At 41.0% G+C, this 18579-nt stretch overlaps 1 protein-coding gene and 1 non-coding gene across 2 annotated transcripts in view; both read left to right on the top strand.

Annotated features, from left to right (window-relative positions):
* IL23R (interleukin 23 receptor) overlaps positions 1-18579 on the top strand; it is a 52550-nt gene that overhangs the window by 13503 nt on the left and 20468 nt on the right. The window contains exons 4-6 of the mRNA XM_046645861.1: positions 8144-8304; positions 12690-12835; positions 18175-18331. Of these exons, the coding sequence (XP_046501817.1) occupies positions 8144-8304; positions 12690-12835; positions 18175-18331 (464 nt within the window). The remainder of the gene's footprint in view (positions 1-8143; positions 8305-12689; positions 12836-18174; positions 18332-18579) is intronic.
* LOC124230134 (U6 spliceosomal RNA) lies at positions 5417-5522 on the top strand. The gene has a single exon (XR_006886075.1). It is a non-coding gene; the product is annotated as a U6 spliceosomal RNA (small nuclear RNA).

Genomic DNA, 18579 nt, shown 5'->3' on the forward strand with positions numbered 1-18579 from the left:
CTCCCATTATAGCTTCTTTAAATAATAATTACACAAAGTTGTACATATTTTAAAAATCAGGTTTTTTTCACAATCTTTCCTGAAATCCAACAGTAAATTATAGCCAAACTTAAACAAATCTACCCACATTTTGAATGGATAGAGTCCAGATTAATGAAATTTTATCATATTTTAAAGAGGACATAAGGATGTGAAGGATTAGCACAAAAATGAATGTTTTCCTCTAGCAAATTCTAAGAATGACCTCCTGTAGGCACAAATTGGAAACAGAAATGAACATCCGTTCCTCTCACAATTAATTAAAACTGCGCCCATGAGTTGAAAAAAATTAGAGATGAGAAAGTCAATTTTTCGAACTGTCAAAAAACTCTCCCTCCAGGAAAAAGTTGACTTATAATGAATTTTGTGGTTGAGGTAGTAAGCATCAGGTTTAAAAAGGCTCTTTTAGATCCTGGGTTTTTAGGGTATTTTCCACTCGGGCAGATAGGTAGAGCTCAGCATCTGCAAGGTTTCACTTCCAACTTCTGTGGTTCCATTTTCCTGTAAAATCACAAATATAAGAGGTGTTTTGCTCAGGCCACCCACTTGTTCCACTGGTGGTAGAAAGGTGCCATTCCCTCCATGGCAGCTTCTGGGCCATTGGGCCTCCTTGGGTGTTGGCTTGAAGTTGTAAAGTAGAGGAATTGTGTCTATTGCTTCAAGAATTTTCTCTCTCCCCAGTAGCTTTGGGATGACGCCATTAGCAGAGCTGTATGGCCATTCACACACCTCCTGTACCCCTCTGTATTTGCTATGTATCACTGTGTGGTGATAGAAAAAATAAACCTCTGCTAATAAGCATCTACCTACTGTTGTCCTATTGCCTTCAATAGCTTCATGTAAATACGTTCTTTCTTTATCTTGAAAGCTCTTGTAATGTCTGGTGCAGTGCCTTCTACTCAATAAATACTTTTTAAATGAAAATGAATGCCTGATGGCCCTTCATTCTATTCCATTCAAGTCAACTTAGCAAATATTTATTAACATCTCATGTCTTCTTGGCACTGTGTTAAACTCTAGAGGTTCTTTTTTTTTAGACAGGCACCATCTCTGTACATGACAAGCTCATAAGCTTTTTAGAATAACACCAATGGTGGAATTTTCAGGCACCGTGAAAGAACAATAGGGCAATTATTTTTAGATGAGCTGCCATTTCAGACCCCCTAAAATCAATTGCCTGCTCTGCCAGTTCATCAGCCCTGCTTGTTTTTGCCACATCTTCTTCTCCATATGCGTATTCCTGTTAACCAGAAAGAGTTCTTAGATATTATTCCAAATATTAAGACTCTGATGTTTCAGGAATTCTATTAGGGCTCAATAAGCAGTTCATATTTTTCAATTCATTTCCTCACTGATTCTGTACCTCTCCTCAGAGAGCTAATTACGGCTGGGGACAAACACGAGCTTTACTGACTGATATTACCTTATACGCATGACCATGGAGCTCACCTGGGCCCAGAGAGCCACCCAGTGGTCCGCCTACATTTTACTGGCCAAGTCACTCCCAACTGAGCCAGATAATTCATTATTTCTTCTCTCATTTCTGGCCTCCAACATATTTTCTCCCTCCTTATTCTCTTCTGGTGACCTGCTTCCTCTTTCACTGAGAAAACAGGAGCAGTGAGAAAGGCCACAATCTACTGACATCTGTACCCACACACTTGATCTTCCCTTCGACTACTGTGGATGGACCATCATTGTCCTCAGGCCAACTCTCCACTGTGTACTCGCTCTTACCCCACCTGCTTCCTGGAGGACGTTGCTCCAACAATTTTCCTCTTCATCTTCTGCAGCATCACTTTTTCTATTGTTACTAGATTGTTCCCGTCAGCTTCCAAACACGCTGTAGCATCTGCCCTCTTGAAAAATACAACTCTCCCTTGGTCTCTCTCCTCTGTCACCCTATTTCTCTGCTCCTCTTTACAGCAAAACTCCTCAAAAGAGTTGTCTGTGCTTTCTGCCTCTCCTTCCTCTCTTATGTCTTTTTAATCTACTTTAGTCAAGTCTTTGCCCTTCACTGAAAGAGGTCTTATCAGTGTCACTAATGACTTCCCCATTGCCAAATCCATGGGTTTATTCTCAGTCCTGATCTTCCTTAGCAGGAGTATTTACTACCAGAAGCATCTAATTTAGCTTTTTCTTCCTTCTTTTGGCTTCCAGGACACCACTCCCTTTTGGTGTTCCTATGTCCTTCCTAGATGCTTTTCCCCAGTCTCTTTGGCTGATTCCTCTTCATTTCCAGGAAAGTAATAGCCTCTGAGCTCTATCCCAGGATCTCTTGTTAGCTCTATCCACACTCGTTACCTAAAAGATCTCATCCAAATGTACGGTGTAAAACTCCCTAATTTAACCATCTCCAGTCCAGACATCTCCCTGAGCTGCAGCCACCAGGTATCTAACATCCTACTCAACATTTCCTCTTAGACGTCCAGAAATATCTCAAAGGTAACATTTTCAAAGCCAAACACCCAGTTTCTTCTCCCCAGACTTGCATTCCCCTTTCAGTAAACGGCAACCCCATCCTTCACATTGTTCAGGTCAAAATCATTGGAGCCCTCCTGGATTCCTCTCTATCATGCCCCTCAACAATTGATCAGCAAAACTTACTGGATCTATCTTTAAAAATTTGACCTCTTCTTACTACCTACAATGAGACCCTGGTCTAAGCCCCTCATCTCTCATCTTGGTTAATGCAAAGACTTCCTAACTGTTGCCCTAGCTTCCACCTTTGCCCTTCTACAGACCGTTATTCATAAGTAGCCAGAGTAAACCTTTTCACACACACCTCAGGTCGTGTCATGTCACTCCTCCGCTCAAAACCTCCTGTTTCATGCAGAGATCAAAGCCAGAGACTTTCAGTGGCCCTATGTGACCTTACAGTGCCTGCTTATCTCTCCCTCCTCCAAACCTCTCTGATCTCATTTCTAACACCTTTCCATCTCCCTCACTCAACTGAAGCTTCCTTGACCTCCTTGCTGATCTTTCAACAGTCCAACTAAAGTCCTACCTTGGGGCCTTTGCATATCACCCAGAATGCCCTTCCTCCAGAGGACCACAAGACTTGATCCTCTATTGTTCTAGTGTCACCTTCTCAGATGGGCCTTCCCCATCTCCCTAAAAAAACCCCAATCCCTACTCCTAGCACTTCCTAGCTCCTTTTTTTGCTTTATTTTTCTTCTGAACATTTATCACCACAGGATGTATTATATATTTACTTCTTTCCACCAGAATCTGTGCTCCAGGAAGATTGGGATTTTACAAACTGTTTTGGTCAATGGTGTAGCACCAGGGACTAAAGTAGTGCTTGGAACACAGTGGGCATTACATAAATAACTTTGTGAATGAGTGATTAAAGCAACGGAAGACACCATTCATGTTTTCACCACAGATTAACAGTGTTTACTGAGGATCTATTAACTACAACTAGGGCTGGGTGCACAGGAAACTTCAGAGAAATATACATCATGCTGATTTCCTTCAACAAATAATTTAGGCATTATTAGCACACATACAAAAGAAATAGAAATAATTCAAAAACTTTGTAATGTACAGTTTTATGTGAAAATAGTTCTAAAGTATAGTCAGGCATTATTACGGGATTCTTCATCTAAATTAGCTGCTTTGTGGTCTAGGTGCTAATATGAAGGTAGACCTTAAAAGCAGAATTAAGTTACCTAGTGACTATGGTTAATGTCGCTTTGAGAATACGTTTCCATTTTGACTTGCGGTCTCAATACGTGTGGTAAAAGAATTAGCCACAAACCAGTTAAGAACATGTAAGTGGTTTTCTCTAACTGGAAAATACTCAAAGATGCCCTACTTACGACTTATACATAGTTACCATTTTCTTATTTTCACATTTGAATTCTTATTTGGCACGAGGTTAGCACAATTTATGACAAATTCTCTGTTAATGTGTTTATGTTCCACCTTATTTCAGAAAGAATATGAGGCGAAATTGTAAACACCTGAATTTAATGGCAGACTCTGACTTCAGATACAAGCAAAGAAATTTCACTTGTTGAGATATAACAATTTTTTAAGGTTTCATTTGTATTCTTTAGAATGTTTAAAAGTCCCACGTCATGAATGATGTGGGGTCGGTGAGTCAAGGAGTCGAAAGAAAGATTTCTTGGACTCTCAAGGTCTGGCAGTAGTGCTCTTTTATTCAGAGAATGGTATGGAATAGCATGGGGACAGGACCCATGGGCAGTGAAGAGCTGCTGCAATGTGTTGAGGGTTAGGGCTAAATTTATAAGGCATGGGTACGTGACTTATTTTTACTAGACAAAGAAAAGATGATGTAGAAAGTCATTAAATGCTTTCAGTGCAGATGGGGTCTGGTTATTGTATGGTCATATAACTTTAGATGTGAATCTGGTCATATAGATTGGCATGTAGGCCAGGATGCCCTGGGCTTCTCTCCCTGGGGCAGCCCTAATCCACACCATAAAATTCATCGGGTCATATAGATCGGCATGTAGGCCAGGTCACCTTGGGCTTCTCTACCTGGGGCAGCCTTGATCCACATCAATTAATACCTTTTAATTCATAATAATAATTGTTTGTTTAATAAGCCTTTTATTATGGGTTAGTCCACCTGTTCCCTGCTTCCTTACCTCATTTCCTATGACAACAACAACAATGTTGTATTTCTGTCCTAAAGATGAGTAAACTGAAGTATGTAGAGGGTAAGTAACTAGCTCCAAGTCCCACCACTGATCGAGGGGCAGAGCTGTGATTTGAAACTAGCGCTGCTTCTAAAACCCAAGCCCTGTGCTGTTCGTCACCATGATCTGTCCTTCTTGTCCTCTCCTGGTGTCCGTAGAGTACTCCCTGCTCGTGACAGAGGAAAGAGGCAGCACCAGAAAATATGTACTGAGAGCTAAAAACCTGAGCTGAGTGGAGCAGCTGCCGCACCTGCACGCTCTGAACCCTGCCCCCCAGCCGCCCCCCGTGCCAGCCTCAGAGAGACCCCTTGATTGCCTGCTGAGGTTATCAGGCTCTGGTAGCGGCAATGTTTAAAATATAGATAGGTAATTTCTGTAGTATTTTGATTCACATACGCATTTATCGCTTGGTAGTGTAAGGCTGGTTCGTCCTTTCCTCCCTGGAGTTCTGTCTCAGCAAGCTTTCACTCTGGATTCCAACAGATCTGAGTGGCTGGCAAGTTGTCATCCTTGCCGGGATATTGTGGGGCTGGAGAAATTTGGGAGTTGCTGAATAGATACACAGTAGTTAACAGGACCTGAAGTGGAGCTCTCGGGATTTCATGAAATGCCAGTGATTTTTAAACTCTTTCTTCCCCACAAAACCTATCAAATCAGTCCTCTGGGACAGAGAGCAGTTGATGGTTCTAGATACAGACATCAGGCCAGCGCTTGCCTCAGCAGCACAAATACTGTAATTGGATCAGTGCAGAGAAGAAGACATGACCCCTGATCAAGGATGACATGCAAATGCGTGAAGCATTTCTATTCTCTAAAGACAAGAATGTAGGGTACTTGTCTTTTCCCCATTGTTCAAATTCCAAGCTTATTTTCCTTCTAAGTTAGCATGTGTATGTCAGGTTAGGTTTCACAATGCAGTACAATAATATACCGAATAGATAAAATAGAGACAGAGCCTAGACCACGGCCACAACTACCAAAACACAGAAGAAAGATAAAATAAGAAAATAATATTTTAAAAAATCCTTCACTTTCTTTTGTTGGCTTTTAAGGATGGTGGAGAGAAATTTGTTAAAAACGGCATACTGAGGCTATCAGAAAGGCAATACGCTGTTGACCTCAATGGAGAAACTGGCATAAAGTGCTGATTTACATGGAAAGAGAACTGGGCTGTAAATATGCTATAGTTCTGGTCTCAGGCAGATGTCCAAATGCGGCTCCCAGGGAGAGCGTAGATACGGGGTGGTCGTCCGTGTGGAATAGCGATTGAAGATAGGAAGGTGAATGAGCCAAGGGGAAGAGCAGAGGAAAAAGGCAGGTGCCGAGGGCTGCCCTCAATGTGGTGGAGTTAAAGGAGCTGGGGGGAGAAGGCAGGTGGAGGGTCGGAGGAGAGATGTCACCAAGCAGATGTGAGAAAGAGATGAAGGAGCTGTCGCCCAGAACACAGGGTCTGGGCAGCCAAGGGGAGTAAGAATTTTAAGTAATCAAGAGAGGCAGATGCTAAAAGGAGGAGTCAGAGGACTTTGCACTGGAAAAGATGCCATTTTAGAAGAGCCGTTTCACAGGAAAAGTCAAGGCAGAAATCACAAGAGGCTTAAAGAACAAATGGAACTGTAACAATGTAATTACCAAGGATGCAGAAATTCTGACTGAGAAGCCGAAGAAGAGGAAATAAAAAGATTGGTAGTTCAAAGGGTTCCTGAAATGTAAACTCAGTGAAGTCTAGTGAAAACACTTTCCTGTTATGAATGGACTTGATTGTAGATAACAATGTTTGAGAGTCTGAGGGGCCGATCTTTATCTCCGCAGATGTTCCTCACGAGTTCTGAACCAACTGAGGGAAATCAAAGAGTCAGCAGGAGACAATCAAAATATGAAAATATTCGTATCTTAAATCTTTTATAATATGTATTCCTGATGAAGCTTGATAATGGAGCACATGGCTTTGGAATGTGGCAATGGTAAACTTTCTAATACTGGTCCTCCTGGAATAAATAGGTTTCCTGCCGTCGCCCCCAGTCACAGCCAGGACTGGACAATGCAGGTCCCCACACGGGGACTCGCTCCTCTAACTCTTACAGCATCTCGGAGGAGCAGACCCGAACAGGTCACCTCGGTGGTCTTTGGACTCCCGAGAGAAAAAGGGAGAGAGGAGAGGACTGAGGCTCCACCAGCCAGATCTTCATGGGGAGAGTCATCCCCAGCTTCAGGTGGAAGGGTGGGACAAGAGACAGGAGGTTTGAGGACAATCTCTCCTCACAGAAACTGGAAAAGGAGGGAAGAAACAGTCCCCAGCACTCTCCTCACCACTGCTCCCAACCCCACTCCCTAAAAAGATGGTGGAGTAGACATTTTTAAAAGATTTAAAAGAGAGATCAAACTTTCTGACCAAAGCCAACGTCAACTAATAACATTTTACATTTTAGCCTTAACAAATAGCATTTGAAATTTTACTAAGTTTAATTGGCTGGTTAGAGACGCTCAGTCACTCAATTATAGAAACTTAGATAAATATAATTTGAAGTAATAATTTAATAGTTGTCTCTGTCTCTCATTCCAAACTGGGTCTCTCCTTCTCTCTCCCCCATCCTCTTCAGCAAGAAACGACTTCCTTTCCCCGCACCCAATCAGCCCCCACATCCGGCCAAAATCCACCGAAGGGCTTTCTGACCTGCTCTGATCTACTTCAAGTTACTTCTTGCACATTCACGCTGCAGAGTATTGAACTCGTTGAACGTTCCAAAAAATGCCATGTCATTTCATTGATTTGTATTGGATCAGGCTGGGTTTTCCTGCCTGGAAGGTTGGTCTTCTCCTCCCCTCCCCTCCCCAGATCTGCCATCCCGTCCTGACCCCTCCTCCCATTTTACCCCTCACCCTCCACCTACGTCTGGCAGCAGTGTCTGACTGAACCCTAGGCAAGGCTCCTTCGCAGAGGGTGCTCATTTATTTCAGACTACGTCCGGAGCCCACTGATCCAATAGGCGCAGCGGGCAAAGTGCCCAGGGCCCTGGATACTTTTAGGAGTCCACAAAGATGTTTCATTTCACTTAAAATCAGAAGAAAAAATGAATGTCAAAGAAAATATTTTAACATGTGTAACGTTAATATATTTGCTTTTGTATGGTAAAACACAACTTATGTGAACATACGTGTGTATATATATAAACATAAAGACCTCCGCCCCACATATATACTTTTTTTTCTTGATGGAAGAGGGGGTCAAAAATACCTGGGCCCATGAAAGTCATGCTGTGGCCCTGGACAGTCTTGCATTTCTTTTTTAAAATTCTCAAAATAAAATCAATTTTGATTCAGTTTTTTCAGTAAAAGTTTGCATTCTGAAAGCAGCCTAAACAGGTAGCATCCAAAGATTGAGGAATAATTAATTCAAATCAGACATAACTGGTGATTATAATCTTTTTTTTTTTAAGTTTAGAGACAGAAGAAGAGCAAGAATATTTCACCTCAGATTATATTAACATCTCCACTGATTCATTACAAGGAGGCAAGAAGTATCTGGTTTGGGTCCAAGCTGCAAATGTGCTGGGCACAGAGAAGTCGAAACCGTTACGAGTTCACCTGGATGATATAGGTAAAGAACACGAAAGTCTGTAGTGTCTTTACAAAGAAACAATTAATTTGTGCTGACCTAGTCAAACAAAGTCCAGGTCTGAAAGGTCCTGCAGATCATGATAAAGAAAACAAGAAACACCCATAATCTACCTGCCCAAGACAACTCAAAGATAAGGACTGCTATCGTTGCACTGTGTATCCTTCCAGTCTAATTTCTACACGGGTGTATGTGTTCTTACAAATACTTAGTGATAACTTCTTATGGTTCAGCATTATTCTAGGAGCCAAGGAGAATAAGATAGACAAGGTACCTGCTGCCCTAAATATCTTGCAATCTGCCAGAGAGGATGGAAAGAAACAAAGATTACTGTAGAGCGCTATGAGTCTGATGTTGTGAGGAGCACAACAGGCTGAAGAATTCTGCTCTAGACACAATTGTGCAAGTTATGTTTTTGTCTGGTTTTATTTTGAAAAGTTTTGCAAAATACATAGAAGACTGTGGAGAATCATGTCGACATCCCTATGTTCACGAACCGGATTTAACAAAGGTTAACATTTTTTGCTTCAGATATTTTTAGACTTTGCCTTTTTTAACTTACAGTATGGAATAAATATTTCTATTAATTTAACCTACAATATTATTTTTAATGAATGTCTTTAGTCCCTTACTGTTGGAGATTTAGGCTGTTTTCAAATTTTCACCCTTATAAGCTATGTTGCCGTGAACAACCTTTTGGCTAATTTTTTCATAGTAGTTGGTTGTTTCCTCAAGATAAATTCCAAAAAGTAATTGCCCTTGAATCTTTTACACCTACATCCCAGGCCTAAAGCCACCAAGTGTGAACCACCCTTCATTTGGAGATCCCAGGGGCAATTATTCCTGTTTTATTATTAAGGGTGATTTCAGCAGGCTAACATTTACGGAGCATTTTCTTCAGTGCTAAGCGCTTTCACATACGTTATCTTATTTAGCTCTCACAGGAACCCTATTTTGTAGGAGAGACTATAATTTACACACGGGGAAACCGAGGCCAGGCAGCATTAGGAAATCTGAGACTGCAGAGCTAGGGAGCTTCTCATTCCAATCTCCTCGACTCCTGTCCTCGGTCTTTATTTAAAAGCACATGCAATGTGTCTGACAGCTCCTGCTGATTAAGGACCTAGAGGATGTGATGCCTTCTCTTGGGGTACAACATGGGCATCTTTGGGAGATCACTGGGGTCTTCTATGGAAACTAATATCTCAGCTTCTCAACTCCCTTCTTCACAAAACCCAACTATCTCAACTAACAGGATTAGTCTAAAAATCTGTCCGTATGCTCTGGATATTGGATTTGAAAACAAACACTGCTGACTACGGTGGAACGACAACTCTATTGTATTGTATATTCTTGGAGTTATAGTTCTCTTGACCATAATCTACACATTTTTGTAAATTTACATTTTGAGGCGTAATGCTGTAATATGACCTTTCTTAAAACAGGTTCCCTTCAATGGGTTAATGACGTTTAAAGGCTATCATGTCTAGCATCATTCTGGCAATGTCATTTTTAAGAAGTAAATTATTATTAATAGTATTGCCATAATTATTATCATTGTGGTCTTATCATGATCTTAGTATCATCGTATCTATTTATTGAACACCTACTGTGTTCCAGACAATTAACATGAACATCACATTAAATTCTGGAAACAATCATACATGGTACTACTGTGCCCATTTTATGGATGAAGAAAGAGATAAAATAATTTGCTCAAGGTCACACAGCTAGTAAGGAGGAGAGCCACATTTGGTTCCAGACTTGCGATAGGTAACCACCGCCCCCCCCCCCCCCCTTAAAGGGAAAGTCTCCTCTGGCCACCACCTCCAAACCTGAGTTCTCAGACTGCAGACCGGGAGCCTCTTGTTCAGAGTTGTTATTTCTCCTCCTCCTTTCTCACTGAACAAAGTGGAAAAATACCAGTTGACAGTGTAGGAGGCTCCACCCAACAGAGCGCCAGATTCTTAATGGATGAGCTATGTTCATTCGTGACACTTTAAGAATGAGACATTGCAAGTTAGATAAATGGACTGTTCTATGAAACAGAGGACAGAAGACTCTCCTGGGAGCCATTTGCATGTAACAGCTCCGGGATTGGGGTTTAATTAAGTTAAGGAGGCTGTGCTGAAAGGCAGGGCTGAGTTAAGAGCGCAGTAACACCGTGCCAAAAGACATGCGGGGGATGCTTCAACCTGTAGAGAAATGAATTTGAATAGGAAAGTGCAGTGCTTCTGGCTGCCATTTTCAACATTAATTCTCGTCCCCATTGAATAATTATGGTAAATACATGCTTTTGGGAAGATACCAAACGACGATAATCTGGTTCTTTATTTCAATACAAGTGGAAACTGAAAATATGGCATATATGATGATTTGATAGTTTTGGGCTTTTTTTTCTTTTGCAATTTATAAATATTTCATGGCCAGCAAAACTGAACAATATATTGTTTATGGATAAACACATGTGAAGTAAAAAAATATAAATGAAAAGCGATAGAACCGTTACCGTAAAATGAAGGATAGAAGTTTCCTCTGGTGGGCGAGGAAAGGAGGCTGGGAATGGTGTTCTGCAGCCAATGAGTCACGCCTTCCTCAGGATCTAATTGAATTTGTTTGTTTTCCAAATGCATGGCTGGTCATTTCAAAATATTTATCATTTCCTTCTTATTATAGATATTTCCTTTTGTGGTTTTATCATATGATTTATCAGATGCTAAGCTCTCTTTTATAGTTGGGTCTGGATTAGACAATTTTTTAAAAATGTAAGATCTTATGGGAATGTTTGAAACCTGGGCAATGAGAGCAAAAATACAACCTCTGGGTCTTGTGTAATAGGCTATGTGATCAAGTACATGTTATATAACATAGGTTTATTTGAAAAAATATGAGCTCATTCAGACCTAAAGGCTTGGATCTCTACCGCGTTGGCCTGCTCTGTGCTAAACCTCCAACCTGAACCTGACTTCCTGGGATCTGCATTTCTCAGGACTGAACAGACTTTTGGCTCCTCCTCAGAGCAGTTCTCTCTGCAAAAGGGTCTCAGCATGCTTGTGCCGCTACACCAGTGGAAGCCAAACTCAGAGGGGAGGCAGGAGAGGGCGGGTGATTTACCTACAGCATTGAGGGAGCCGAAATGGCCCAACTGGTCTCATCGCTCTGCAGATCCACTTCCCTGATTCTAGAAATCTCTGAATACTGATTTCTAGGAAACCTACTAGGAAACTCAGATGATAAAAGTGCAGTGCAGTAACCTCTTTAATTAGATTAATTCTGCTACTACTACTTTTGTGTTATGCTAGGTTTAGCCCAGGGATTTTATTATAAGACTGTGCTACTAGAGAGCAAATCTTTAATTTTTATATTTCTCTATACCTATGCACATAATTTTAGATGACAGTTATTGATAATAAAACAATAATTTTCCCAAAGAGTAGTTTATAAACTTAGAATAAATGAAAACTATTTCATAGAGAATATTAAACTGTAACAATGGTCCCTAAAAACACACAAACAGGCTCTTGAGCTCTTTGTTAAAAATACATCTAGCAAAATTATAGGTTTTCACTCTTCTATCCTGCATATGGGAGAAATGGAAAGTGCCATGGTTCTATTCTGTTTGGACAGAACAGACTCACAGTATTTACACAGTTTAGAAATCTAGAGATTCCAGTTACACCACTGTTCCCAGTACATCAAAAGAACTAGTAGGATAACCAATCAGAATTTCAGTTCCCTTCTCATAGTTATTATCATAGAACAAAGCGATAATCGGTAAAATCTTAGAGTCTTGGAGACTTGCTTTGTTCAAATCATACTTTCAAGTACAGGTTTATTTTAATGGAGAACAAAACAAGTTAGCAATAAATATAAATATTCATACAAATTTCCCTATAACACAAGAAAATCAAAATAATATTGTGAAAGGTCTCGATTTAACATCTTATCATATCAAATTCTCTGAACTGAATTTGGGATGCGAAATATCATCTCTCCCTAAACAGATGCACAGAAGAAAGGATAACTCCTCTATAGCTTTTTCACCCTCTTCTGCTAAGAACACCAGGCTCTGGAATTTCATTAGTTAGGATTGTAATGGGGTGGGAAGTGGGAGAAAGACAAGACCGTTAGAGTTCCATTTAAAAGAAATGGAGAATAGGCTGAATAGAATTTTACTGAATAACAGCAATTTTCTCCTACATAATAGATTAGAAAAAAGAAAAAACTCATTAATTATTCATTAGATCATGACTGTTTTTTAGTACTGTGAGTTTTAACATGTCTATATATTGATGAAAAGATATCGATTTCTCTCTAGGCAAGTTTTAAATCTGGGGTTTCGTTTCTGTTTCTCTGTTTTTCTCTAGTGATACCTTCTGCGTCCATCATTTCCGGGGCGGAGGATATAAATACTACAGTGCCCAAGACTATAATTCATTGGAATAGTCAATCAACAATCGAAAAGGTTTCCTGTGAAATGAGATACAAGGCTACAACAAACCAAACTTGGAATGTAAGCCGCCTTTCACTATTCTTTAGCATGAAAGTGAATGGAAAAAAGCCAACCAACCATCAGTGACCACAGCGGACCTGTAATGATCTATTTTACATGTTTTTATCCGATGGCTGGTGTGATATTCAATCCACTCTGGTTTTAATGATTACCATATGCTTCCAAACAGAGGTGTTTCCTAAAAGGTCCTCTTGCCTTTTGTAAATTGCTAAATGGACAAATGTCCAACCAGAAGGGATCTGTCTATTTAGCTCCTTGCAATTCGGTGTCTCCAGAGTGAAATTTACATCCAGGATCACAGATGTAAAATTTAAGGATTCCATGCTAAAATTTAACAGAATCCAGGGAAATAAAAACCGAGATTTTTATTTCAAAAAGAACTTCAGATTTATGGGTGTCTCTTTTTAAATGAAAAATGTGTAGTTCAAAAATGTAAGATTTTTAGTAGCATAGGCTCAGTCTTAGATGAGCATAAGGTAAAAAGTGAAAGTCTAGACAAGCTAACCATCCTTAAATACCAACGGTAAGTTACCACGTGTCTCAAGAGAGGTACAAGGTTCATTAGTAAAATCATATCACACGACAGCATCTGTGAACATTATAATAAGAACTCACTAATTTGAACTATGGGGGAACCCCAGTCTGATTGAAAAAGTTCCAATTTTGGTGTATTTGAAAAGAAATGCCATTTTATTATTTTCAAATACAATAAACTGCCATTTAGTCAACATAGTTAAAGAATGGAGTCTCCAGCTTTGCTTAATTAAGAGTTATGTATCACGTGAATTTACCAGTTTTCAGGGAGTTAAATGAAATGGTATGTATTTAACACTAATCTTTGGGGATTAGCGTGACTCCAAAGTCCTCTGCTGTTCCCGCCTCATCATGCTGAGCTTCGGTTTTCCTGTAGAGCAATGGGTTTAAACAGTGTCAGGAAGGCGAGGGTACAACTCTACTGATTTCGTGATGTTCTCTAAAGATTGCTCTTCCACAGTAAATCCCTGATGTCATCTTGTTTATTTCCTCCTGTTCACTTAGATCAGAAATGTGAACTTTATAGCTGTCTAGCTTACACTTAGATGCAAGTCCATGTTCTGTGTCCTTTGGTCAATGACTAAATGAAGATCCTGCTGGACTCCTTGATGAAATAACTAGGGCACCTGTGTGCACAGCAACCCCACACTGAAAGCCTGGGACAAGCAAGATGAAAACAAAACAAAAACCACAGACAATCTTTTGCATATGTAAATTTTATGTAAATTTTAAACCAATATGATCAAAATTCACAGGTCTTTGATTTTGAATCAATGGGGTTTTACTCAATAGGACACCTGTGGCCCTTGTGTAGTGTCACGGTCATAGGATGATACTGAGAATATGAGACTGCCTTATTTGGTGTAAGTAGGAGAAGGTAAGAGGCTATAAGAACATTTAGAAAATAGAAAGGAATTATATTATCAGTGTCTCTAAATCGGTTTTCAGAAACCAGCTGTTTCCCGGTTGAAACTCTTGTCCTCTGCCCCCATTGGTGTGCTACATAGGCTACTGTGAGACCTAGTAACCTAAGAGGTAAATTTGGGCTCACTTTTCAAAATCTCTTTATCGGAAGAAGGCAAATGAAGGAGCTCAGAGAATGCTTGTCTCATTTAATCTTCATAACAAACTTCCAAGACAGGTGGTGTCAGCTCCATTATAGAAATGAGGACACAGGGCTCGAAGGAGCTTAAGCCGAGTTCTCAAACTTACTCTGTTAGTGACTAAGTGCCTCTCACAGACCCTCCATCTCTTTGGGCACCCAAAAATATTCAGAGAATGAAAGAACAGGTTTTGATTAAAAACCTGCATCCTATCCCTTCTACCATGATTCCTCACCCAGGCAGAAAAAGGCGGATTACTATTTCCCTCTGGAAAGTCCAAGTCCAGTGGGTAAGAGCCAGAGGGAAGCTTTGGTTTTGACATCTACCGCCTCATCAGTTTCCTCCGGCTCACACATTGAGTGCTATCTGCCTGCGTGTGGGGAGACCGGCGGTCAGGGTCACAAAGACTAGGGGCACACACCGGACTGGAGACGTGCTCCCACCTCGGCGCTGCCTCCCTCAGATTTGCTGGAGGAGGCTCTCTGCCTCAGAGTGGCAGGCAGCGCGCAGGAAAGCCTGGCGGCTGAGCGCACAGGCTCTGGGGCACAGCCTGGCTCTGCTACTTTGTGGTAGTGCCACTGTGGGCAAGTTCCTTGTCCTCTCTGTGCCTCATTATTCTGTTACCTAAAATGGGAATAAGATAGGCACCTACTTCCTATGGTGGTGGGGACGATGAAACGATGTAAGAAGGTAGCCCAGAGCCTGGAATAGAGTTAACGTGCACTGAATGCGGCTGTTACTGTTACTCTTCGTGTAAACCTCAAGGGGAGCCACGCCACAGGCATGGTAGAGCAAAGGTGGCCCACCTGAAAAATCAAAACCAGCGCACTGAGGGGGCTTTTCAGCCACTTCCAGCTCAGCTGCATAAAGACCACGAGGCATCAGCCAGGCCTTCAGGTGATCCTGCAAGGCCGACACCACAGAGAGAATATTTATCGACTTATTAGTCATCTTCACAAACTGTCTCCCTGTTCCCTAAAACTTGTGTCAGAATTGCACTCACGATCCTCAGCAGCAATCTTCGCCCCCTTCTGTGCCCCTACCTCGGGAGCAATCGCCATGCTGTATATACTCACCCCCCATCTCCATTTCCCCATCCTTTAACTATCGGCCCCTGGAAAACAGGGCTGGTCCATAATCATTTTTGTATCTCCATTAATTTTTATAATGTCTAGTTTATGTAGATGATATTTTGAAACATCAGCTATTAGTGTTATTATTTGCCTTTAATGGTGCCCGACAGCAGTGACATAAGGTAGGGAAATGTTGGCTATAGGTTCCGGTAAATGGTAATTCCTTTCTCCAATTAAGCTAGACCAGGGTATTGGCAAACTTTTTATTCAAGGGCCAGAGAGTAAACATTTTAGGCTTTGAGGCCATTGGTCTCTGTCCCAGCTGCTCAACTCTGCATTTGTAGCGTGAAAGTCACCATAGAAAATAAGCAAATGAAGGGGCGTGATAAAATTTTAATTTTGGACCCTGAAATTTGAGTTTCATGTAATTTCCATGCATCATGAAATATTCTTCTTTTGACTGTCTTTCAACCATTTAAAAATGTAAAACCCATCCTTAGCTCATGGGCTGCACGAAATCAAGCATTCATTCTTTTCCAGGAAAGGCTAACCGAACAGTCCACAGAGGAAAGGGCAAATCCTTGGTCCTTGCATTTCCAAAGTGTAAATGCTGGCCTAAGACAGAAGACTTGGAGGAACATGTGATTAGTCAAGACTAAGTTTCCCAGGCATCGCCCCCTCCCTCCTCCAGCAAACACAGGGGAAACGTTACCTGGGCAGAGAGAGGGGTACATTGCAGGGTCGGGTAAGGGAGAGGAACCAAAAGAGTTTAGACACTAGTGGGTCACAGAGAAGGGCCCACTGGGCCATGTCCCAGGTTGGGAGTCGGAGCAAGTGGGATTGTAGAACTCTCTGCATAGATTGGAGATTCCTCTTCCCTTCACCCAAGGATGCTCCCAGACACTTAGACATAACCCTAAGGAAAGAGGTACCTCAGACTGATGGCCCCACCTTTAGAATTGAGGCTCTAAATAGAAATTAACTGCTATAAAAAATAAAGCTGTATTTCTTGCTCTCAGTATCAAACTCTTTCCATAGGCACTGTTAGGTCCAGCTCTCTCAATGTGCGTTTTAGCCTCTCAAGGATCATTTTGAGGCATCATCTTGTGCTTGCAAGGTCCTAGGCAGTCACCAGCTTTGCCTCGTAGCAGAAACAACTCTGTTAACAGTTCCGTAAAATTCTTCTTTGATAAGTGGATGAGAGATGAAAGATGATGAGGTGAGAGTGATGAGAGAGGGTGAGAGCGATGATAAGAGATGAGAGGATGGTGCAAAAAGACCGGGCAGTGTTCCACTCTGCTGTCTACAGGGGCGCTAGGAATCGGAATGGACTCGACAGCATTAACAACAAAAATTTCTTCTTTCTATTTTGAAACTCTGGCAGTGCTTTAGGGCATTTCTCTTCTTCAAGAGGGCTTCTCTATAAACGTAATGGCGAGAGACATATTGGAGAATAACAACTGCCCTCCAAGAGAAGCGAATATGAAGCAGAGTGCATTTGAAACTCAAACTTTCAGCACAAGTAAAATCTCTCCTGGATTCCAGGAGACCCCAGATGCCGCCAGTCATATTTACAAAGCAGGAAATTCCAAGGGCCATGGGTAAAGACATGGCTTATGGGAACTCTCAATGTTATCTTATAGGGAGCATGATATCCCCCAAATAGATATTTTCTTGAATCACGTTTTCAATGCATTGCAAGTTTTAAAGATTTACATTAAGATTTGGTTTTAACAGAAGAATCCCTAAATGAGGTTGATAACTAGCTCTTTTTTTTTTAATCTTGATAATTTCAACTTTCTCTTTTGCGAGTGTCTGGTAACTGTTTTCTCCTAGTTGCTGCATGCATAAATGCGTTTCTAGACATACGTTATGTTTTCCTTTCAACCGCGCTTCACCTTTTCAGTAAATCTGCTTATCACACAACCTACTGAAGTGCTGTGTAAATGCCTTGGTTTCTCCCCTCTCAACCAGCTCGTTCGGGGGGCGTTTTTCATTATGTTTCACAGTAGGCTGTAGTGCCCCAGAAAATGATGTGTAAGTTTATCCTTCAGCTATTTTCTGCTTCTCTTCCACTGGATTTTCACAGTTCAACATTCTTAGATATTTTTTTGTCTCACGCATACATATATATTAGGCCTTATAGAATCTGCATAAATTTGCAATAAGAATCAATTTAACAGCTCAGCTTGAGTAATTTTTTCTACAAGTCATCATTAGCCAGTGAAATTATTTCATCGTTCGTGAGTAATTATTGATCTAAATATCCAGCTGCAGGGAGAGAGATCGAGAAGGAGGAAGACAGACTGGATTCAAACAATTGCTAATTGGTCCCCCACTTCCCACCCTATTAAAATAAGCTACTCCAAAATTAAGGATATGTTACGTTTTGGACTTTCTTGGGATTTAAAACCTTGAGGGAGTTGTCAAGCACAATGCAATGTGCGTTTCACTTTCTGGTTATTTATAGCCATGTTTTCTAGAAAGCACTTTATTGCTCGTCGTTTTCCCAGGGTCTAGAAGAGTGCCTGGAACATCATAGGTTCTCCATCCATTTCTGCTGAATGGAGTAATTGTTCGTTTTAAAGGCACACCATATCATTTCATTATTGTGATTCGTCCACTTTAGGTTAAAGAATTTGACACCAATTTCACATACGTGCAACAGTCAGAATTCTACTTGGACTCAAACACTGAGTACGTATTTCAAGTGAGATGTCAAGAAACGGGTAAAATTTACTGGCAGCCCTGGAGTCCACCTTTTTTTCATAAAACACCTGATGCAGGTGAGTGTGTTTACATATTTAATCTCTTAGGCTTTTCTTTTGCCCTCTGACTCTCTTCTAAGTACATATACGTTTTTTTCCTTGACTTCTATCAAAGTTGACTAAACCAACTAGGGCAGGTGGTAACGTTCAAATTGTTGTTTTGCTTTGATTTTGTTAAGGCTGACTACAATTTACATAATGGCTCTCAAACATTCCTGGGCACGAAAGCCAGCTGGCACGCCTGTTTATGGTCCCTGCTTCCAGAG

The sequence above is a fragment of the Equus quagga genome, chromosome 18, assembly GCF_021613505.1.
Source record: "Equus quagga isolate Etosha38 chromosome 18, UCLA_HA_Equagga_1.0, whole genome shotgun sequence".
NCBI lineage: Eukaryota > Metazoa > Chordata > Mammalia > Perissodactyla > Equidae > Equus > Equus quagga.